This window comes from Poecilia latipinna, unplaced genomic scaffold, assembly GCF_001443285.1.
Source record: "Poecilia latipinna isolate Pla-1442-1.1 unplaced genomic scaffold, P_latipinna-1.0 Scaffold24, whole genome shotgun sequence".
Classification (NCBI taxonomy): domain Eukaryota; kingdom Metazoa; phylum Chordata; class Actinopteri; order Cyprinodontiformes; family Poeciliidae; genus Poecilia; species Poecilia latipinna.
Window position 1 is genome coordinate 1 of NW_015112640.1, and position 24,982 is coordinate 24,982.

General features: G+C 40.0%; 1 protein-coding gene and 1 pseudogene across 1 annotated transcript; one reads left to right on the forward strand and one right to left on the reverse strand.

The window, feature by feature from the left end:
* The first annotated feature begins 743 nt into the window (after positions 1-743).
* On the forward strand, positions 744-6,720 carry LOC106950140 (putative RNA-binding protein 15 pseudogene; annotated as a pseudogene).
* Positions 6,721-15,989: 9,269 nt separating this feature from the next.
* Positions 15,990-19,831, reverse strand: LOC106950149 (amphoterin-induced protein 1-like). The gene is made up of 2 exons (XM_015036804.1): positions 19,394-19,831; positions 15,990-18,272 (listed from the first exon to the last, which is right to left on the reverse strand). Exon 2 carries the CDS (start codon positions 18,207-18,209, stop codon positions 16,830-16,832), a length of 1,380 nt encoding a protein of 459 aa, XP_014892290.1. The 5' UTR covers positions 18,210-18,272; positions 19,394-19,831; the 3' UTR covers positions 15,990-16,829.
* Positions 19,832-24,982: the final 5,151 nt, after the last annotated feature.

Genomic DNA, 24,982 nt, shown 5'->3' on the forward strand with positions numbered 1-24,982 from the left:
GTTCAGTTTGTCTGTCAATGTCTTTATTAAAAAGAAATAAGTTAAATTTGAGTATGCTCTAATTAGTCAAAAGAGTTCAAATATGTAGATTTTATAAATACCTACACCTATGTTGTATAATTACATCAAATGACAGAAAGTTGCAGCAATAGAGCCATGTGATGAAAAGTAATGATATTAGAAATCTTTAAAAGAAAACCAAGTTTGAGGAAGCAGCATATGTTCAATTTTCCTTTGGGATCAATAAGCTATTTTTGAATTTTAATTGAATTAGCTAAGCAGAGATGCTGTGTTTTGCTCAATACACTCTAATGAGAAGCTTTGGATACAAACTACATCTGTTTGTTGAACATTTCAGCGAGTTTTAAGGGTTTTTATAAGCCCTTAAAACTCTTCAAAACCTTCATATTATATGAAATATTAAACCCTCACTCCTTGGGATTGTACTTTGAGATCGGCAGAATGGCACATAGAAGAGAAAAGTAGAAGCCGCAAGGAGCCTCACAATCTGTACATCGCCATGTTATGAGAGGCGATTAGTGTTGAGTCAATTGCCTAAATCTGTATGTATAAAATCCCTGTCTCCTAATTTTATTCACTAGATCTATATATATATATATATATATATATATATATATATATATATATGTATGTAGCCTATATAAAAACTTGGTCAGATTTTGAAGGCAAACCTGCCACTTCCAATATGGCGCATGCGTTGACGTATCGTTCCAGTGCGTATATAACGCTTCTACTTTTTCACTTCTATGTTTAAGAACCCTCATCCTGTTTGCAATAGGCCAACTGGTTTGCTTGTTCATGTCACTCGGGAGCTGCGGAACCAATCAGCTTCTTTCAAGCAAAGGAGGCGGGACTTACTTTACAGTAGTGCAGCTTATCCAACATGGCGCTGACGTCGCTTGCCTGATAAGCATTTCTAAGTTTCGCCAGTTTAGTGGATATTAATTTGAAGAGAATATATTTAGGAATATCACTGAATTGAAGTGGCAGCTGTTTGCAACTTGAAATGAAAGGGAAGGAGCGATCACCGGTGAAAAAACGCACCCGTGGGCCCGACGATGGCAGAGACCGAGGAGGAAGCTATCCGAGCAGCAAGAAGACCACAGCTCTCACAGCCAGCAACGGCTCCGCTCAGGGCGGCGCTTCCTCCAGAAGAGGTTTACCCAGCGACAAAAGAGATATGAGGGACTCAGAAGGACACGGCTCATCCAGTCGGATCGGTAGCGGCTACGACTACGGTTCTTCCTCCGGGAACAAGTCGCATGGTGGCGCTGATATCGCCGCGGAAACATCCAGGTCTGGTTCACGCGGCGAGCCGCGGCCTCCGTTGGCCCCAGGAAGTGAGTACAAGACGCTGAAAATAAGCGAGCTGGGCTCCGAGCTGAACGACGAGGAGATAGAGGACGGGTTGTTTCACGAGTTTAAGAAGTTCGGGGACGTGAGCGTGAAAATATGCCGTGAAAACCACGAGAGGGTGGCGTTCGTGAACTTTCGGAGGCCCGAAGACGCCCGGGCGGCCAAGCATGCCCGGGGGAAGTTGGTGCTGTACGACCGGCCTCTGAAGATAGAGACCGTGTACATTAACAGGCGTACGAGCCACTCCCCGGTTAGTAAAGACAGTTTTTCCTCTGGACACAGGCACCTCCACTCCCAGAGACCCCAGTCTCCCCCGGGCCCGGGTTACAGGGACTACCGGTTACAGCAGTTGGCTCTGGGTCGACTCCCCGCTCCTCCTCCGCCCCCTCTGCCTCCCCATCTCAGGGACCTGGAAAGAGACAGAGACTTCCCGCTGTATGAGGGCCGCAGCAGGCCTCCGTTCATTCCTGAAAGTTACCGTGAGGAGGAACTACTCAGCCCCGAGGACGATCAGAGGGCGAACAGGACGTTGTTTCTGGGCAACCTGGAGGCCGGGTTGACGGAGAACGACATCAGGAGAGCTTTTGAAAGGTTCGGGCTGATTACAGAGGTGGACATAAAGCGGACTGTCAGAGGGCAGAACAACACATATGGATTCATCAAGTTTGAGAACCTGGACATGGCCCATCGAGCCAAAGTGGCCATGTCGGGGAAGGTGGTGGGTCACAGTCCCATCAAGATTGGGTATGGTAAACCTACACCCACAACCAGACTGTGGGTGGGGGGACTGGGCCCCTGGGTTCCAGTGACTGCACTGGCTAAAGAGTTTGACCGCTTTGGCACCATCAGGACTATAGCCTACAGGAAAGGGGACTCGTGGGCTTACATCCAATACGAAAGCCTAGACGCCGCTCATGCTGCCTGGACCCACATGAGGGGTTTCCCTCTTGGCGGCCCTGACCGGAGACTCAGAGTGGACTTTGCAGAGACAGAGAACCGCTACCCACAGCAGCAGTTCGTGCAGCTCCCTCTCCCCGTGCCCCACTTTGACTTAGTCCAGGAGCCATTTTCTCATCGCCTGGCCGAGCCGATGAGAGTAAGAGACCGCACCCCTCCGCTTCCTGGCCGCTTCAGGGAGCGGGACCCGTATTCATCTGCTGAGTGGGTTGGCCTGAATGCCCACGACAGGATGAGAGGACCAGGCTTTGACCCCATTGATCGTCTGGAGCGGCGCTGGTCAGTGGAGCGCGAGTTGCAGGGCAGAGATGTCGGCCCCAAAAGGAGACATTTAGACGACGGCTGGAAAGTGGAGCGCTCTCCTGACAACGGGGACTTCGGTCTGCGCCGTCATGGCGGCTCATTGGAGCGCAGCCCCGGGGGCAGCAGCCGGGACGGGGGACGCTACAGTGACCCCGAGCGCCTCCCTCGCTCTGGCAGAACCACCCCGGCCAAAGAGCGGCAGAACAACCACAACTCTAGCTTGGCGGAGAAACGAAAAAGAACACGCAGCCCCTCTCAGCCAGAGCCCAAACGCAAAGCCGGAGACGCGGTCAAGAGCCCGGCGAAGAAGGAACAGCGGCCGGACAATCCGGCCTCAAACTCCTCCCCGTCCAAGCAGCCGGTCTCCGACGGGCCGAGGCTGAGCCAGGCCTGGGAGGGCGTCCTGCTGCTGAAGAACAGCAGCTTCCCCGCCTCCCTGCACCTGCTGGACGGAGACATGCGGCTGGCCACCAGCCTGCTGGTGAAGGGCCCCACCGGCGGGAAGGTGACCCAGCTGAAGATCAGCCAGCGCCTCCGCCTGGACCAGCCCAAGCTGGACGAGGTCGCCCGCCGCATCAAGGCCGCCGGCTCCAGCGGCCACACCGTCCTCCTGGCCGTGCCGGGGAAATCCGAGGACGCCAACAGCTCCGCGGAGAGGCCGCTGAAGAACCTGGTGTCCTACCTCAAGCAGAAGGAGGCGGCGGGGATCATCAGCCTCCCGGTGGGGGGCGGCCGCGACAAGGAGCACAGTGGAGTCCTGCACGCTTTCCCTCCATGTGAGTTCTCCCTGCAGTTCGTGGATGCCTCTGCCAAAGCCTTTGCCAAATCAGAGGAAGACTACCTGGTGATCATCATAATTAAAGGAGCCTCATAAAGAAAAGTGCAAATTACATGTCTTTTTTTTTTTATCATTTCTGTACTCTCATCTTTCTAAGTTGTGAGGAAATGCTGACAAGAGTGTAGTGGAATCTGATTCTGTAGGAGAGTGGAAGTTCATTTTGTGCTGTGAAAGGTTTACTGAGAGGAATACAACAGTAAGATAAAGTATATTATATGATGGTAAACTGATGGACTTCATACTGCCACTTCCTGTTTTACATGTTAAACTTAAAGGGTACGCTTCTTAAAGGAACTCAGAGCAAACTACTTCATAATGAATATGTTGCCTTATGAAAAAAAAAACAATTTTCTATCCAGGGAAGAACGTTTGATTTTTTTATTTTTATTCTAGGCATAAATTTAATTGATTTCTGTCAAACCCTTTTAACATTTAGAGAGAATTCAATCAAATACGGTTGTTGTTTGTTTTGATTAGGAAAAGAAATATAACTGCTCGTCCAGTTACACTTTAACATATATATTCAGATGTGCGTTTGTATCGGTTATCCCTGACTAAATTTCTCAACACCTCACAGTTTTCTAATTTCCGACAGTTTGGTTCAAGCTGAAAAGAAACATTTGTCTAATGGAAAAATGTGTAATTTTAACGGTATAGTTAATTTTTTTTTCCTCCAAGGTAAATTGTATGAAGATATAATCTACAACAGGGTTGTACAGAGAGGTCGCTGTGCTGTGATTTTGAGGAAAAGTGAATAAATCTTGAGAATTTTTTCTTCCTAGCACTTAGGATTCAGTTCTGTGCTAGCAGGTATTAGCCTACATTTTCTGTATTCTTCTATGTTGTCTGCAAACATAGAAGTGTGTCCCATAGATGCAGACATTTTCAGTTTTAGTTATAAATGGCTAACGTCTGCAATCCGCAGATTTAACTTTTCTCCAAACTCACAGCAGTACGTCATCTTTCTTCTAGAGGCGAAGGAACTAAAACTGGAAACAAATTTATCTCCTTAAAAATCCGAACTATTTCTGTAAGTTCTTGCCTGAAACAATTATTGTTGAGTTAGGAGGCATGGACGATCAGAGCTGATTTGAATAGACCGTTGAGCTGTGATGTGAGTTTAAAAGGTAACTTGAACGTTTCCCTTGTGTATCTGTTCTTTTAAGCTCTGCTAACACCACTGGGTGAAGAGGATGGACAGAAAAAGCAGACTGTTTCTCTAAATTATTTTAAATCCTGTTTGTATCGAAAGACATTTATCAGAAAAAGGAAAAGAAAAAGAGATCTAGTGTCACTTATTTATGTATGTCAGTGAAATTTGGCTCTTAATGACTCTTCAAAGTGATTCTTAAATGCTTTTTGTCTCCATCCTGTAATCAGATTAATTTTATTGCTATATTAAGTTTGGTTGAACATTATCCAGCCTGCTAATCTTAACTCCTGCCCCAGCAAAGCATGTAACTGTTTGACAAAATGTCGATGTAAACTATAAATGAAGATCTTTATGTGTGTGACGGACGACCCTTCATCTGATCTGACCTGGAAGTAGAGAGATATTATTACTACTCTCTCTGTGGGCTGGAGCGTGAGGAGAGGAGGAGGCGGCTCCCTTCCTGCCGTCATCCGAAGAGACTTTTACCGGTTGATTTTCATGGTTTTGATTTGAGTACTGTTTTAAATGAGAGAGAGAGAGAAAAAGAAAGTATGTGCTGTAAACTCAGGATTTCTGGAGACAGAAGTGGAGAACTTCATTGCCGATGGGCTTCACTGTCAGACAAAACACGCAGACGTGCGGCAAGCACTTGATAGATCTTGTTTTAATAAATTTGCTCTTTCGTGGGAAAGACGAGTGCCTCGGAAGACAACTTTTGTGACCTGTTCTGTTGGTTTATCAAAGCGGAGACGCTTTCACTTTGACAGCAGGAGCTTCTCCCAGGAGAGGGAGTGAGGAGTGGAGGGAAGCCTCTCGGTTCTGTGTTTTCGTGTCTCGCAACTTTTACTCGGTGACGGCCTTTCGTCGAAATTGAGAATTTGCTGTTAATGCTGTTCCAGCAAGCCCGGAGTCACCGCGTGACCTCGGCGGCCTCTGCTTTCACGGAGGTCAGGCGGAGGAGCAGAACGCAGCGGCGTCTTCATCCGACGGGCTTCCTGTGGAAGGACAGCGGCGGCTTCGTCCGCGCCGCCGGGGCAAAGAGTCGGTCGGGCATCTTCAGCAGCTTAAGAAGGAGCGGTGTTTGTGTGGGTAGTTCTTGCTTTGGAGTTTCCAAGAGGAAGGGCCTCTGTGTTAGGGCCAGACTTCACACGCCAGACAGTGCAACAGCGCCAAAAATGGGAAAGGAAGCGGCAGGAGGAGAGGAGAGATTGCCTGTAGAGTTCAAACTTTAGTCGGTTTGTTTTTTTTTTTTTTTAAATCTGATTCATGCACTTAAAACTGCAAAATGAGAGCAAGGCGATGGGTGTCAAACTGCTGCTGGATCCCTCCTGTGACACCACGCTGGTCCGGGACGAGCAGGCCTGGGTTCTGTCTCTGGTTCTGGAGCTGAGGGATGACACACCGCTGGCTGTACGCGCGTCAGTCCCACAGGTACGGTATGGACTTGACCCGAAAGCAGCGGCTGGGTACGTATTACAGTGTTTGAAATGACTTTAAACGTGATGTTCACAACTTATAACCTGCTGATAAGAAGGAGGGACTTCAAGCAGAGATAAAACCAGCAGAAAGTTTTTAAATGTGTGCAAAATGATGCATAATATGCTCAATTTAGCTGCAGCAGCTTCAATGTTTTGTCTGTGTTATGTGCTAAACACTAAAACAGGAAAGGAAATGTTTACAGTAAAGATGGAAACACAAACTTTGTGTTCTAAAAATAGCCTTAGATTTAATTATCTGAAAGGCCAAATTTAGCCTAACATGATTACTCTTAGCTCCTTTTAAAAACACTAATGCAGATAAAATGCTAAAATTTAAATGGATCTGGAGGAAAACATAAAATTATAGAATTTATGCAATCACAATGAAGTAAAAAGTGCGATTAAGAGATGTCTTAAAAAAGGACATTACAATCTGATCTTTAAATAAATACTATGCGTTTTAATTTCGACATTTGGCATCGGATGGGTTTTAAGGGATCAAACGGCTGACACAAACCTGATAACATGAACTAGGACCATTTAGAGTTTTATAAATAAGTTAAAGGACCCTAAAAGTCCTGAAGGCAACAGACTTTAAAATTGGTCCAGTGTAATTATCTGGTTTATTTACTGTGAGTGCAGCTCAGATTTGCAGTAGCTGTAAAAAGAAAATCGTGGTTTTAGGAACCCCAGAGGAAAAAAAGAAAAAAAAACATTTCAGTGAGCAGAAAATGGAGTGGAATGAAATAATATAAATATCCTTTATTGCAGGATGAAGGATAGTTCAGCAGATACTCGCACAAAGATCATAAAATAGATAAAAACAGAGTAAAAAATAAAAATACAGAGGTAATAAAAAAAACAGTGCACTCTTTTCCAGAAGAATTTGCAACTGAACAAGTTAAAAAATAAAACTGTTTAGGCCGGTTTCAGCATTAAAACGAGACGATTTACAATTGGTGACGATAGAAAGTGTCCAGCAGCAGCAGAGACGTTACTCAGCTGTACAGACACCAGCATGGATGTAAAATGAAAGCAGTTTAATGTTTCGCTCTTCCTCTCAAACCGGTGTAACGGTGTAATCCTGATACGCCTCTGCTGCATGTCCAGGCAACAGAACTCCAAAGTATCGACTGCCAGCCCTTTCATTCTGATAACGTGTTTAACGGGCCTGTTCTCCATAACGGGGATTATGAAATTACCCGTATGTTACAGGCAATCATGCTTGGTAGGTAAATAGGTCATTTAGTTGTTAGTTTGTAAAAAAAAAAAAAAAAAAAAAAAAAAATCTAAACTTGCAGAAACCTTCACAAATGACACATTAAATCAAACATTTACCTGCAGAAAAAAAAATGTTTTGAAACCCTGTCAACAGTCTTTCAGTAAAGTTAGTCTTAGTTTCAGGTTATCCATCAGCATCAGTTCAGAGTAAAAAAAAACAAACCCAAACGTCATGAGTTATTCTGGCCTTTAAATGACGTTCTGCAGGAACAATTTTGGAGCTTTAAATGTTAAATCATTAACGGCTCGAACCTCTAGCTCAGTTTGTCAAAGGTGAACGAATGGCAGTTTTTATAGAGACCAGATAACCAGACGCTGCGTTGAGAAGGCAGCTCACCGAGTGACGGGAGCCACTGACATGTCACTGCTGCAGAGCCTTAAAGATTTCAGGTGAAAAATCCTTGTTTCACGGAACAAGCAGGAGCATCAGAATGAGACGACAAGGCGAAGGGGTTTGCTTTTAGTGTTTCATAATGCTAACTGTTTTTCTCTGCACTGAGCTGGGTGTGCTTTAGATGACCTGCGGCGTGACGGATCAGCAGCTGGCGGACGGCGAACCCACTCTGTGCTGCTAGCAGCGGAGGGTAAGCAGTGTGTCGGTCATGTTGCTGCAGAACTGAGGATGAGCCGGCGGCGACCGCTCTGGTCTAACGCAGGGACACTTTTACAACAAAAGTCATGAAATTGGAGTTAAATCTTTTTTCTTTTTTAATACACAGACAGGCCACATTAAGATGTGACTTCTGCATACAAGTTTGTGCTGACATTGTTTCAGCAAACTTTTAAAGTGTCTCAGTGTTGATTTCAATACACTTTATTTTAAGGGATGTGCATAAAACTGACATGGCACTGTCATGAACATGGAGTCTTTATAAAGGGTAATTTGGTAAATAATGAGATTTTTTAAATACAAAGTTGCACTAAACGTTGCATTAAAAGTGTCAAAAAAAGGTGCATTAAAACTTTCTTTGACTTTTCATTAAAATGTCTATTTACCAAATTACACTTGATGGCAACAGTCATGATTTTATATTTTTTGTCAACATTTTTATTTTTAGGTTTTAATCGCTAAGCCAAACATTAAATTTTGGCAAAATTTATATTCTTAAACGGGACTTTTCCTAATTGTCCCTAAAATGTCTTGCATGAATACAGCTTGTTCAATATATGTTTTAAAAACAATTACTCTTACAGTAATGTTCTTAGTATGATCATTTGTAGACTTTTTAAACTTTAATTTTTAGGAAAGCAAAATGCTTTTTTAAACTGCACTTGTGGGATTTAGGATTCAGGTGTTTAATTTTAGTAATGAAACTGCAGTGACCAGACATTCATACTTTCAAACAAACCCTTTCAAAACTGGGAACTAGTTAGAACATCAACTAAGCGTTTTAATTTTTTATTTTTTTCCGTTTTATATCTAAAACACTGCTCAGGTCGTTGTCATTTTTGCCCAGAGTTGAGACTTGAGACTTCTGTGACGAAGGTAGCAGAGATCTAGTCCAGAGTCTGTGGCTTACGGAGGACTAAACCTGCCATATCCAGAAATAAGAAAGGACTCGACATGAACATGTTGCCCCGTGAAGGGGCATTCTTCCTTAAACTTACTTTCAATAGAAATCTTTTAATATCAAGACTAATCAAGAATCCCAGAGCTTTCTTGCTATGATCAGAAAAATATGGAGGACTTAACCTGACAAAATAAAAAATAAATGCAGAAATAAATATATGACTGAATTAGATAATTACTGACAAAAGGATCAAAGAAAAACTAAGTTAAATCTCATGAAATAGATTTTACTGTTTTAATTTCTAACTGTAGCAATTTACCTCAGTGCTAGTATAGCTTAGGTAATTTTGACTATTTATAGTAATTTTTCTGTTCATTTCTATTTGTTTTCCTTAAATTTCTTATCATTGTGTGATTAGTTTTGCAATGGATTTTATACATTTGACTCTCACTTACTATAATTATTCCTTGAGTTCAGTATTTATTTCTGTTTATTCTTCATAACTTGATCATTACCAGTCAAGTTATTCCTCTACTTCTCCGCTTAAAGCCTGCAGTTGTTTACTTTTCAGTTACCAATTAAACATTTTTGTTTTCACTTGGCATAAACGTTCAAGATGCTTTGTTTAGTCTCTGCCCTCATCTGCTGGATTTCTGTAAACTGATTGGCCTTTTTCTCTGTGACCTCTCTTTCAGAGACTCCAGCTAAGTGGAAGTTAAACCCCTTAATTGAATTTCTGAGTGTTTTAGATCACCTCTTGACATGACGACTGGAAAGAAAGAAAATGCATCTCCACCCATGAGAACTATTCAGTTTTCACGCTGCCGCAGTGCGAGGACTTCCTCAAGCAACCGCAACGAACTGCGCTGGTGAGTACGAGGTAAAACTTTGCACTGCTTATTTATCTATGTGAATTGTATTTATCTTTTAGTGTGTAAAATGTACAACTTGTGCTTGAATAAAGGTGTTTTTGTTGGAAAACAATTCTTGTCTGATTTATTGAAAATGTAAGATTACCTGCGGCTTTCATAGTCAAAGCAGGTTGAGTTTACTTTTTTAAAATAAAGTAATAGATGTTTTGTTTTACTCTAATGCCTCAGATGTGCACCGCTTTGAAAAAAAAAAACAAAAAACTTTTAACTTTGTTACATTTTGTCACATTACAACCATAAACGTCCAAATGTCTCATGGAGATTGAGGAAAACCAGGCACTGGTTTTAGAAATGTTTAGTTTGATTTATTTTTATTCAGTCAAGTTACTGACTTACACTGAGTTACACTTTATTTACCTCGAATGCTAATAAGTTACACTTGTGTTTGGGAGCTAAAACTTGTTACTCAGACCGATATCTGTCACTAGAAGCTAGACGTTTCACTACAAGTTAGTTACTACAAACACCTCTGTACCCACAAGTTCACATCTACAACAGGAGAACAAAAGTTAGATCTTATATAGGTGAAGTACATTACTAAAGTCTTAGTCTGGTATTGAGATTCCCTACTTTTTCCTTCCAATTTTACTTCTTTTCACTTAAAACGCCACCTAAAAAATTTGTTGAGGTTTGTGCACTTATAATCTGCCAGAGGAACAAGATATTTTCCCCATATTATGTTTTATAACTTATAATAGCTATATCATAAGTTATAAAATTGAAAAAAAAATGTCTTGTTTCACTGGCAGGTTATTTCACTTATAGCTTGTATCTTTTCATTAATATTAGGAATTAACTGGCATCCCAAACCCGAACAGAGTGACGACTCTGTCTGGACCCGTCCCCAAGCTGATGAATTTACAAAAATAGATTATTTTCATGGCGTGTTTTTCACAGCAATAGACGGCTTAGGTGCAGAGCAAGCAGAGACACCACTGTTTGTTTTGTCAAGATCATGACCCGTTTTATTTGAGCACTAATTATTTTTTTTATAGGTTGGCACCTCTTTAAGCAGAAAAAGAGAGAGAAAAGTTTGCTTGCTCTATTTGTAATTTTTCCCATAAAAGAGACACTAATAATTTATCGTTTTCAAAAGGTGTTAACTTTTATTTTTACTTGAGGTTCTGCTTGCTCTTTTAAGATGTATTTTATTCTAAGGTCTTACATTTATTTGTTCGAGACTAGTTTCATATGTAGTAAAATAGACAGGTGTTTATTGCAAAATGCAAATTAACAGTGAAAATGTGAATATACTGATCTTTTACTAGGAGGAACATTTAGTAACTGGACCTCTGAGTTTTAATTGACCTTGTATTGTGCTGAAAAGATACTTTTCTTTTTTTAGTTTTTTTTTGTTTTGTCTAATTTCAAGTGTACTAAAAACTAGACCAAAAATAATTGGTAAAATTTTGTGTTTTTGCAGTGGCTGTAATGTGACAAAATGTGAAAAAGTTCAAGAGCATTCGTATTTTTGTAAGACAAAACAAAAACTCAACAGTCGGGTGATTGACTGGGATGACAGGGCGTTTTTTGTGGCCACTAGATGGCAGAAGAGGCGCTGAGCTGCATTTTGATGCACTGCACAGTCACTTCATCATTCATGTGAATCTCCAGGGAGGGGGCCGAGGAGAAGATGAGTCATCTCACTCTGAATTCAGTCCTTAAAACACAACCATTCACTGTCAACAGGCCCCGTCTTGCACTGATGCCATCTGGGATTTTTTTTATTTTAAGGCAGCTGCATTTGTTCTAATAATAATCTTTGACTTCATTTCTAAAAATGGGCAGCATTGATCTCTTTTCAACCCAAGGTTAAACACCTTCTATAAATAGTTCTATTAGTTAGCAATATATTTACTGCATTCGTTATTTATTATTGTACTGTTCTCCTACACAGCTGGCTGATTTTGCATGCATTTAACAGTAACATGAGGAACATCCTGGTTGTTGACCACATCAATCATTCATCCACCAGAGCAGCAAGGAGATGTTTTACGTTGTCCTATCTGTCTAAATGACAACTGTAGTGAAAAATGACCTCATATTTAAGCTCTTCACAAATCTGCAGCAGTGTTGTTAGCTCTTCTAATTTCAGCATGAAAGGAAGTATTTATATAATGGTGAACATTAGGGATTCAAATCACTATTCTGTCGAGCTGTAGGAGAAACAGAAGCTTGCACAGTGCGATATTATGATCAAAGGTCCAAATAAGGGTAAAAACCCAGCAGATGTGAATTGTTGCCAGAAGTGAGTAAGTTTCAAGGGGCAACAAATACGACTCTCAGTTTCCGCTCTACTATTCTTTGTGTCTCGTATTTCAGGCTGAAGTGGGTAGGACTGTCTTTACTGTAATACAGAAACATGAAGCCAGCACACTAAAGGAAGCCTGACTGTGGCTCAAACAGTCAAGACAAGATCTACAACAAATGCAGCATCTCTGGTTTATCTTCTTTTGTCTGAAATATTAAACTGAAATGTTAAGAAGTAATCATCAATAAACAGAAGAGATGCGTTGATGACTCATCAATGTCGTAGCTTGAATATAGCAATTTAATTGTGAAATCTGATTTGACTGACTCAGACTCACTGAAGTGTTTCATTGTCAAGTGTCTTATTATTATTAAAGATGTATTTCCAAAACTACAGCCTAAATTAGTAGCTAATTAGCATAGCTTGAAGGCTAACTGACACCAGCTTAGCTTGGTTGTCACTTCTTCCTCTTTAATTGACTCCGTTTACCACACAGTAAAACAACTCTCAAAAAAAGAGTGGTTTTGCAGTAAATAATAAATTAAGCTAACATGACAGGGCAGCCATTACTGTTAGGTTTCTATGCTAGCTGGGCTAACCAGCTGCCAGCGCTATCGTTAGCTAACAGTTTTAAGACATTTTCTTTCTGTTCAGTTGAGGGTAAAATGGGTTTTTTGTTCTCTATATCACATCCAATCAAGCTCCTCTTGGATTAGTTACTGAGATTATGCAAACTATGCAGCTAGTAATGTTTTGAGAAATTATTAAAGCAATCAAACAAAAGAAACAGGTGTTGCCTTATGCATTTTGGTATTGAAGTTAATAAAAAGCAGGTAAGAAGTATTACACAAGATTCAACAAGATTAGATGCTAATTACTGTGGAAGTGAAATAGTTATGTGAAAAAAGTTAGTCATTACCTTTTTATAAGAAAAAAACAGGTATTGTGTGTTTTTAGATATACAAATCCTGCTTAGTTGGAAAAAGGATGCACTTTTGGAGGAAAGTAAGTCATTGGAGGAAATGTTTCGGCATAGGCGATGTAAAAACTTTTTTCTTTTTTTTATGTTTTAGAACCGATGTAAGAATTTATTGAACACTTCTTCATAGAAGGGCTTTTAGTGCATACTGCAACATCCAGGCACACAGAATAAATGATTAAAGGATAAATTTAAGAAGAACAGCAAATTCAGGGTGTCTAAATTTATCCGACTTCACTCCACTCCAGCATCTATGCATATTGGCTAGGCAGAAAAGCCCGATGCATGAAAGCACCACCCTGCAACTTTCACAGCAGCTTAAAGGATTTGCAGCTCATGGCTTGGTGCCACAGACTGCAGCAGACCTTCAGAGGTCGAGTGATGTTAGGCTGATGGACCATGAAAAGCAGGAAAAAAGGAAAACCTGAGTAATATAAAGCAGGTGATGGTTCCTATGGTTTGTCTGTGCGAACTACAGTATTGATACAAATGATTTAAACTTAAGTAATGAATTTAACTTAAGACTTGAGATCATAACATATACACTTTTTTCAGACAATGCTTAAAATGTTTTAGGAACTTAAACTCCATAAGTTTAAGTTGGTAAATCTGATGTAAATGTAGCAAGTATTCATAAAAGCATCATAGTGAGTAGAGTTTTGTTTTATTTTTATGTGATTGAGAGTTAAAGTGTGTTATCTGAAGTAAAATATCTTGAATATTTCTATGAATTTACCATCTCCAATCATCATTTACAGCAGTGATTATCTTTACCAATCATTAATCATTTTATGTGACTATTGTCAATGTAACTGTCTAAAATCAAGACGTATTTTGAAAAATGAGCAGGTTTCGTATTCAGTTTTTAGCTGTGTCACGAGGTGTGTGTGTTGGCGGCTGGCTAGCTGCTATTTCTGACCGTGTTTATGAGAGTCCTGGCTGACTGGATTGGATTATTTGCTCAGGGCTGGCCACTAATGGCCCAAAGCATTCAGTGAATGGAACTCACTTTCAGTTGTTTTCCCCTGAAGGCCTTCAGGGAACAATGAACTACCATGGATGTAAGAGCTACATTTGTGTTGTCCAGCCAGAAAATCACACTGAAATAATTCTAACTACACTGAGATGGAAAGAAGTTATGCATTGAATAATCTGCTCATATTTCTGAGAGTAATGGGTGGAAGTGTTTCCTTGGATGAATACTTTGCTTATACATTTCATGAAAATCTACTTAATTTTTTTTCTACAACAATTTCTGGCTGTTGTTGAAGCTTTTTAATCATCAAAGAGCTGCATTGTGGATCAAATGACGGCTCTTAATCGCAGAAACGCAGAACAGTAGTTCTGTTTCCATGACGACCGTAAGCAAAATTTTGTTGATTTTCCGCTAATGTTGAAAAAACACATTTTCGCAGTTGTGGTGTTTCCATTAAACAACAAATGTAACTGAAATCACGTGAATAAGTCTGATCATGTGATAAGTTATTAAAAACATGCCTTGTCATGATCCTTCTACCTCTTCCTGTCGTCTCCTCCGTCCTTCCCGCCAGTAGTAACGTCCGGTTGCTGGTCACGTGACGCGTGTGACGTGGGAAAAATGTGTTTTCGTTGCAAGTTTAGCAAAATAAACAAATTCTCAAAATAAAACACCTTCAACAATACTGAAAAAAAAAATCGAATCTAATGTAATCAAGATCAGTTTTAAAGAACATATAAAATAAACTGACTACAGCTTAAATTCAGCAAATTTTGACAGAAAAGTCAGTTTTCTTTGTTTATTATTTCTGCGTGCCCTCTTAGTTAACCTTAGTTCTCCTTTTGTTTTAAATGAGACAAGTTGTCAACTTCAGTGAATTTACAGCCATCTTTAATAAAACACAAAATAAGCACAATCAGTAATGCTTCTGTTGCACAAGTCAATTCACTGAAACTTAAAAAAATATGTTAAATATGTGCTTCACAAAAACAAAGGCCACTGTTAGTGAAAAAAAAGACACATTAATATTTAAGATTTAATCACACTCATATATGATAACAATAATAAAGTCAGTTAATTTGCATAATAAACAGCATATATTGTGAAGAATGAAACAAAGCAACAGGAATGCAACATAATGCATCAAATCTGAACTGTTAATGCTGATAATTAAGCGTTGCCTGTTTTGCATAATATGACCATCTCAGTTTCAGCACTGAGAGCTGCACAGGATGAAATCTCTCCGTTCTTTGCTGCCACTGGATGCCATTTGTTCTCATGCGGTTTGTCAATCAGTGGCTTGTATTTCTCAGTGTTTGTGGTCCTAAAAGCATTTCAAGTACTTCCATTACAAATACAGACAATAACTCAGGAGCTCATGTTCTTAAGTGCACAGCAAATATACTTGTTTTATGAGAGATTTCAGGCATTTATAAAGGATTTTTATTAAAGCTACATACAGTGTCATCCACACTTCTTGGCAAATATGTGTGAATAACATTAGAATAAAATCGACTTTGCCAGACTTCACTCTAAAAGTCTCAGGTCTGGATTCTGTGTCTGGTGAAAGGTTCCTGTGTTGATCACATGTTCTTAGATCATTATCTTTCAGAAAGAATCATTAAAAGCTAAATTTCAGTTTTCTGACTGAAGCCAGCAGGTTAGGCTGTAAGATGTCCTGGTATTTCAAAGTGATGATGATTTTGTTCCTCCTCACACATCCTGGTTTTTTTCTTCTCTGCTCTAACCCATTAGCATGTGGTCCAGTTTCTAGAACAAACATTTTAGCACTTGAAATAAGACAAAACTAACTAACAAATAACTTTTCAACAAGGTATAGGAGCTTGTTTTAAGTAAATAATTACTAGTTAAGTGAAATAATCAGCAAGTGTAACAAGATGGTAGGACTGAAACAATTAATTGGATAAATTGTGAGTAGTTGATGATTAAAATAATTGTCAACTAATTTAGTAATCATTAACTAATTAATCAAGTAATTAATCATTAACTGGAGCATACCGATTTAACATAGGCCATTTTGCTGAAAGAATAATTCAGTCAGAGCAGTAATAAAGCTAAAACTTTGCAAAAATATATACATTTAAGATAATAATATAATAATAAAACTGTGTTAGTTCTACTTACAACTCCTCGGGTGGAATAGTTTTAGCTATTTATTTAAAATTAATCTAATTATTTGATTTATTATGTCTTTTAAAGTGTAGTATTGTATAAAAAGTATTAAATGAAAATCAGAATGAACTAGTTTTTTAGTCTGATTAATTAATTAATTATTCTATCATTATGCTGATCGCGTGACTCGAGTGACGTGGGAAAAACGTGTTTTCATAGCAATTTTTGCAAAATAAACCAATTCTCAAACTAAAAAACCTTCAAAAATCCTGAAAGAAAATCTAATCTAACATAATCAAGATTATCGATTATAATCGATTGCTAACATAATTGTTAGCCGCAGTAGTACAAAATCGTGGAACAAGACATTTCCCCATTTTAAATGTGGAGAAAATATTTTCTTTCACTGGCAAGTAATTTCACTTTTAACTAAAACTTTTTTTTTATCAACATTGACTTAAACCAGGCTCCTACGTCTTGCTGAAAAGTTACTTTTGCGTTAGTTTCATCTTGTTTCAAGTGTTCTAAGATATTTTCTCAATAAACTGGACCATAAATACTTTTTTGGTGTTTCTGCAGTGCATTGATTTTGTTTTTCCCACCACAGGAACATCGGAGCTGGCAGATGCCGCCTCAGGTCTCTCTGTCCCTCGATGTCTGCTAGTCGTCCTCGCCTATTGGATTCAGTCTCCCGTTCTTACTTTCCTGCACGTCCCCGTGGCTGAAGGCGAATCCCGCGGCCTCCGCTCCCTGCTCTCCGTACGCCAGAGGGAGGCTCACCGTGGAGGAGTGGAGACTCTCCCCGGTGTCGTCCTTCTCTGTGTTCCCACCTGAGCAGAAACTGCAGCAGCGTGGCGTGACGTAGAGGTAGACCAGGATCAAAACCAAACTGACCACACACGTTCCCAGGGTGGTGTACGCTGTTTTCAGATCTTCCAACCCGCACCTCTTGGTGCAGTTGAACACCACCACAGTAATGTGGAGTGTGTCACTGAGGGAATCATTGGTGGCGTAGCAGGTGTAAACCCCGGAGTCTTCCACCTTCAGTGGCTCGATTTTGAGGAAAGTACCGTTCAAGACGTTGCTGCTGTTCGCTGACATGTTTCCAGGCAGCACCCATCTCTTCGCCATGTACTTATGTCTGGTGTCGCAGTCGAGAAACATGGTCTCCTCCAAGTAGCCTTCTTTCTTCAGGTTCTTGACTTCACTGCAGTTCAGCTTCAGGATTTTTTCATTCTGTTTACCTGGCATGTTACATGTGTGGCTGTCTGCAAAGTCAGACACAGAGCTTAGCTCCCGGAGGTGCCAGTAGGCCACCAGGTCATGCAGCTCGCAGCTGCAGGTCAGAGTGTTGTTGTGGAAGTAGACGCCCTTCTTGAGCCAGGCGCGCATGGCCCGCAGCTCCTTCACCGGAAGAACTTTGATCCTGTTAAAGGAAACATCCAGCAGCTTGAAAGGAGAGTCCTTCTTGCACTGCTTGAAAGGAGAGAGCTCCTGGCTCCGCTCCTTCAGCACTTCCACAGGGAAGCGTGAGATCTTATTGTGGCTCAAGTAGAGCTTCTGGAGAGCGACCATGGTGTGGAAGGCAGAGCGGTCGATTTGAGATATGCAGTTGTTGAACAGCAGAAGTATCTCCAGTTTTTCCAGCGGCTCAAAGATGAACTCGTCCAGGAGGGTCAGGCGATTGCTGGAGAGGTCCAGGTAGCGTAGCCTTGTCGTGTGCACGAAGGCCTCGGAGGAGAGGAAGGTGAGGTTGTTGTTGTTCAGCAGCAACGTCTGCAGCTGGTTGAGATCAGTCGACATCCATGTAGCAAGGAGTTGAGTGATGGAGTTGAAGCTGAGGTCCAGGACTACCGTGTGCTGAGGAAAATCGAAGGTGGCCTTGGTTAGACTCACATTAGAGCAGCTGATGATATCGCTAGCACACACACAAAGCTTGTGGTGGTCCTGAGGCTTCCTTTTTAGCAGCCTATTAGCTCTAACCACAGGAAGCACTAAAGCTAGAAGCAGAAATAGGATGAAGCATCTTTTTGACATCATGTTGAGATTCTTTCTGCAAGATCCTGATTACGGCGTCTCAGGGTCCAGAGCGGATTCTGGATGCTGTAAAGACACAAAACAAACAACATGTATTACAAAAGCTACGTTCAAATTGTTGCACTGGGATATAATGTGATGAACCAACACAAACTTGAGGATAATTCTGGAACAGAAGGAAACTGCTGGAGAATTATGGTCTTCAAATATTTTTTATAGTTGACGCTCTGATGAAGCTCTTCCCGAATAACGTCAAATTTGCTCATTAATATGCAGAAGCACACTAACTGACTGGATGTTTTGACAAACAGAGGACAAATTTAGAATGAAAACATCCGAAATGCGGATCAGTTTGGAAGAACGTCCCGGAGCTTCATCTCTACGTGATTCAATACAGAAACACGGTTTGGAAAGAATTAAACGTAGAAAAATCACAGTGAGAGGAAAGGAGGCAGAGTTGGTAGAAAGCTAGCACAAAGTTGTTTGGGCCTACTCAGCCACATTCTAGTATGTGTGGGTAAAAATTTTAATTCATTAATACATTGAAAACATTTTTTTCCAACTTCGTATCGATTCGGAAAAGGTTGTGAATTGATTAGATCTCCTGTCTCACCATGAAAAGGAATAGAAAAACCTCCCCTCATATGCTCACAGTCCAAATATCTTGAGTAAATCAATATTGTAGTCGATGTTGGTTCTACAACCTCCTGGAGGCTGAATTCAAGTACATGCCACAGGATGTACTTGTTGCAAACATTTTTATTTGCTGAAAAGTTTGAAAGCTATTATTTTCAAATAGTTTCCATTGGTCTATCACATAAAATGCTTATAAAAAACATTGAAGTTTGTGATTATTGTTACATGAAAAGCGTAAATAGTTTTTCAATGCATTTTTTTTGTGTGAAATTTTTTTTTACCAAAACAAAGGAAGAGATGCCACTTCACTATGAGTTATTGTGAAGCAAAGTGGTGCAGTGGGGGAGCGACAACAAAAAAAAGTTGTGTGTAGTCTGCAAAAATCGAATCACCAACACACAAATAATGATTAAAATGACTAGTTTATCATTGTGTCAAATGAAAAAATAAGATTATGACATGCAGTTTACTCCAGCTCACTGTCCTTTCAGTTTTCGCTGCAGAGCAGTAAACATTTGTCCCGTTGGACGGAGGGTGCCGTCCTCCTTTACCTTCAGCCGGTGTGATCAGGAGTCTGTGCTACAGGACGGGCTCATCCTCTTCCTCTCCAGCAGCGGGGATCAGCAGTCTCATCCGTCAGTCCGGCACCACGGAGAAGAGCGGGGTTTACTGAGCACACCAGACCTCCTGGGGGAGTAATGCAGCCGGCTGCTATCCGATCCGAGGGGCGTGAACAGCAGGGGAGGGGCCGGGGCTCCTCTCTCCTCTGCTCCTCTCTAATGTCTCAGTCACATCACTTACAGGCTAAAATGACATTTATCAGACCAGAGTGTTGTAGGAAGGAACAGGGTAAGAGAAAATGTTCCACTTGTGCATGAGAAAATCTGCTTAGATGCAGCACCATCAACTGATAGTCACAAGATATCAGAGCATTTTTATAGGTGGCAGCGAGTTTTTATCACATGAACATATACAACATATACAAGCTGTGTCCCTCAGGCAAAACCTTAAACCTATGTCCAGTTCTTTAAAATTAATCACCAAGGATTATTAAATTCTTTTGAATTTGTGATTGAATTGTTTGATTTTATCATTTAAAATCTAAGATTTTTTTTCCTTCCATAGCTGTGCAGAAGGTCAGGACAAAGACTCTGTGCACAACCTGCAGCAGTCATTAAAACGAGACGTGAGGAGCATGCAGAGCCTGATGAGATTTCAGCTTTAGGAGCATGAACATCATGTGCTTCATGAGTCCGATTAAATCTGCTCAATGTGGGGTAAGGAAACATGATCAGCTAAAAAAAAAAAAAAAAAAAAAATGTTGGAAGCAAAGAAATAATGCGGCAAAATGTGCCAATTAATTTCACAAGAACTAGTGAAGCATCACTCCAGCTCTTGATTGATTTCCTTATTAAAAAGTTAGAAATGGGATCATCTTAAAGGGACAGCATTTAAATTTAAATTGGGCTTCTGTTTCTTCAAGAACTCCTACTCTTTATGACATGGCTCCTCTATTAACCCTTTAGTAATGTTTATTTTTTACCAGTGTTGCACTAAGTAGCTTGTATAATGAGCTCAGAAGATATGCAGCTCTAACAGGTGTTTGCTAATTGCTGCCGCTAGTCTGAAGGAGCTGAGTGGAGGAGTCGCTGCTCTGTGAGGAGGACGCTTGGAAGCTGCAGCTCAGAGGGGGAGCTGCGCCTTGAACGGCGGTGCTGGAGCAACCCAGGTGTGTTGCACAGCTGAATGGTTGCCATGGAGACTAAAGGATCTCTCAAAGATGCATGAAAGAATCAAGGCAAGACTACAGGTATGTTTCTGGTGAGGGATGTAAAGTTACAAAAAGTTGATTTTATGTAAAACTAAAAATGAAGAAAGTGTCTGCTTAGTGATGTGCATGAAAGATTATATAAATGGACTGAAGATAAAAATGTTAGATAAAGTTAACAGAGATCTATTTGTGGATTTGCTCGCACAGTTGAAAGAGAAGACAAGTAGATAATTGGTGGAAATGTGAGTTTTGATTTAAAAGCTTCTCTATTACAGTAATGTCGTTGTTGTCATCAAAAAGAGACGAGCGTGAAATATTCTGAAATGTTCTGGTGAGTTTGGACTTTATAAAGCAGTATGAACCAACACATGCAGCTGATATGGGATCCCAAATCACCAGTGACTATGGAAACTTCACACTGGACTTTAAGTGATTTACAAAATGCACTTTTGTGTCAGAAGAGGACTTTAAAGCAGCACCATGGTAAGACGTTTCTGACATTATTTCCATCTGTGGTTTAGAAATGGTATCCATCTGGTCCATGCCACGTTTATTCCCTGAGTGTTTGAATTGAGATTTTTTTTTTTTGTAGTAAAGGAGACCAATGCTAAATCATCTAATCTGAATAGTAATTAAGTAAGTAGTAATAAAGGCTAATATGTATCTGAACAGTTCAGCTGATTCATGATGCGTTATTTATTAATTTTTCAAGAAAAGTATTACATCTTTAAATGTACTCTTTCCTTCTCTTTTTTATTCCTTGCACATAAGTAAAGTAATGAATTAAAATGAATGAATTAATAATTGAGGTTTTATACTTGCTGCTAATGGTTACACATTCTTGTAATGTGAGGGTTTGAGTACAACGTTACATTTTATTTCTCAACCTCTTTTTCTGTTATTTTTTCCAAAGCATCGATAAAATAGACCATCATACTGTTGATTTTATAGGCTTACATTTCTGCAATGAAAATTACTTTATTATCGTGTTGAATTACATTTTCATAGCTGTTCCTACGACAGAATGATGACAACTTTAAAAAGTAAGTGATTTTTTTGTTGAATTGCTGAAAGAAATGTACTTCTTGAAACAAATTAGCCTTATTATGCAAGCCTATTTTATTGAATTGAAATAACTATGACTATATGATGCAGGAGTTTTGAAACTCGTGCTGGATTTAGTTGTCAGTAAATAATACCACAAACTGCTTGTCATAACCTGTAAACAAAGAGAAGAATGAAAGGCAGCCATGTTGCCTTTAAACCAGCAGGATCGTAATTGCTCCCGCAGCTTTTGACGCTTTAAATGAGAGCGATGTTTTGCCGTAGCGCAGTCACGATCACAATGCGGTATTGTCTCCCGGGAGATGTGATTTTTAGCTCAGCAGCTGTCACAACAGCCTTTTCAAGGGCTGCCGCGGTTTGATCTGCACTGAGCTTTGGAGGATCAGATAGAAAGGTTGATTTAGATGTTAGACTGATTTTTGTTTCTGCTGTGAATTATAAACGAGGAGCCGCCGGGGGCCACCGGCAGCAGGTAATAAGGTAAACATCCAGAGACGCCCGGTGCGCACCGGACCATTAGCTTAACGAGTTCAGCCTTTTTACTCTGCTGGGTAGTAAATGGAGACGTGAATTAAACTCTCTGATGAATTGAAGGCCATCCATATCGATTTTCTTTTGATTATGCATTAATCATTATTAACAAGTAAAGCAACTGCAGATTATTTTTCAATACAACCAAAAGCTCTCCAGATGGGTCAAAATGGACGTCAATTACTTAAATACATTTAATTAAGTTTACACTATAAAAAAAGAAAAAAGAAAAGAAAAAGAAACTCCTAATTTACATATCTAGTTTTATGCTTCTGGATGAATTGCCACATTAGATTTTTTTAATACCATTTATTTCCTTTTAACTCGTCCTCCAGTTTATTTTTAAAGTCCATTTGGGTGTGAACACAAGAGTTTGACCTCAGTCACACAAAATAAGCCTAGACTTTGCTGTAACAGTTTTTTTCCCTTCTTCTTGGGAATTGGTTTGTTTGGTTTCGTGTAAATACGGATAAATAAAAAATTATATGGTAAAATTCTGGGGACCACGGCTGCCGGTATTTTACCGAAAAGTAGATTTTACGGTGTAGTTAAAGTAGCGTTAATTCCCAATAAATATAATCTCAAGGTGCTTTGGAAAATATAATGTTACTGGACTTCAGCTGTACAGAAGATGACTGGGGAAGCAGAGATGCAGTCCCTAAGTTTTTTTTGCATTCTGTTTAAAAATGTTTGAAGACTCTGTGACAGATTTACAAAGCTGCTTGAAGGAGTTAAATATGTGTTAGTCTAAGTTTGAGTGTCCTTAACAGAAAGGCTTGTCACTATTCTGTTTCCCCACATTTAAATAATTAGGACATTTTTTCCCCTGCATTTATAAAAAGAAAATAGCATTCTGTTTTCAACTCGCTAATTGATTTTTATTTTTTTTTACTGTGTTTGTGTTGTGACTCTGCGAAATAAACTGGGATGACAAAGAAATGTTTACATATTCATGTGTTTAATGCAGATTTCTGGTGCAAATCTGTTGCAAAAAAAAATAAAGGTGACCACACTGCTTTGTGAATTCCCTTCTCTCTGCAACAAATACTTGTAATTGTTCTGTAGTCACTTCATCCTTGCAGGCTGATTCACACACCTTTTGTGGTCAGATTGATGGGGTATTACCTTGAGAGGTTACCAGGGCAACAGAGAGACACAAAAGACAGACAACCACGCTCAGGCATGGAGAATTGATCATACATGCGTCTTGTTTGTGCACAGATAAAGGAAAACTCTACACAGACTGAGATGAAAACCTGGACCTTTTTATAGATAATCAGCAGTGCAAGCAACTGCAACAACATTCAGCCGACTGTCACATCATGCTAACCCAAATACTTCTGTCATAAATCCTCTTTTTGACTTAAAAATGTTTGGATAAGACTCCAAATTAGACTGTCATTTTTTTCAACACTTTGAACGAAAGTTATGAACGTTATAAGTTATGACTCAAACATGATTATATGCTTGAGTCATGAGGAAGCAGAGGTCAAATACTTCATGCATGTACTTCATGAAACTTGAAATATAGGTGGGCATTCCTCTGACATTCTGCACTGCTACATGTATAAGAACAATCATTGTAAGGTAATTTGATCTGTTCAGCAAATTTTCAGCAACAAGGCAATTCAAAGTGCTTTACATGAATTAGAGGAAATACAAACGAAATGAAGAGCTGTTGCCGTGCAGCAAGAAAGTTCTGGGTTCAATTCCCGGCCCCGGTCTTTCTGCATGGAGTTTGCATGTTCTCCCTGTGCATGCGTGGGTTTTCTCCGGGTACTCCGGTTTCCTCCCACAGTCCAAAAAACATGACTGTTAGGTTAATTGGTCTGTCTAAATTGCCCCTAGGTGTGTGTGTGTGTGCGCATGGTTGTGTGTCTGTGTTGCCCTGCGACAGACTGGCGACCTGTCCAGGATGTACCCCGCCTCTCGCCCAGAACGTTAGCTGGAGATAGGCACCAGCACCCCTCCCGACCCCACTGAGGGACAAGGGTGTTCAGAAAATGGATGGATGGACAAACGAAATGACAAAAGAAAAACAAAAAGTGCTCCACAGTTTATAAACTAATATGAGTCTCTGGATAAACTAATAGAAAAGAGAAGTAAAAGTTTGTTCTAGTTCCTGCTCTGAGTTGAGTGAAAGCTAAATGTTACTAAACTGTATTATTATTCTTTTATTAAATCATAAGAAAACAAATTCAAATTGACCATATTAGGAACAGTAAGGAGGCATTTATTAATCTCAAACAACTATATTTTAATAATATGAATTAATATAAAGTTCTGTTACTTTCTGTGTTCATGGTGAACTGAATACAACAGACTTTGAATAAGTGAACTTATTATGAACATTGAAAAAAAAGACACCCATTTAGTCTAACAAAAACATAAATCACGTCTTGTTTAGGAGAAACGGCCTATTTAAAGCATGCTGGGTGTGTCTTGCCATGTCTGTGTAACATGATGATGATCTATCAGAGGAGTTCACCGAGCCAATTACTGTAAACTCATATCACATTGATTCCACTGGACGGCTGCTGCTGCACATTGTACAATACAGTGGACACACTGCCTCCATCTGGCCAAACCTGTAAGTTCAAGTGTCTGATCCGTGGACTGAACTCTGGCTGCTGCTTTTCCAGTGTGATTCAGACTGGTGTAACACCAAAAACCCAAAATAAACCAAACCAAAACAAAACAAAACAAAACAAAACAAAACAAAACAAAACAAAACAAAACAAAACAAAACAAAACAAAACAAAGCAAAACAAAA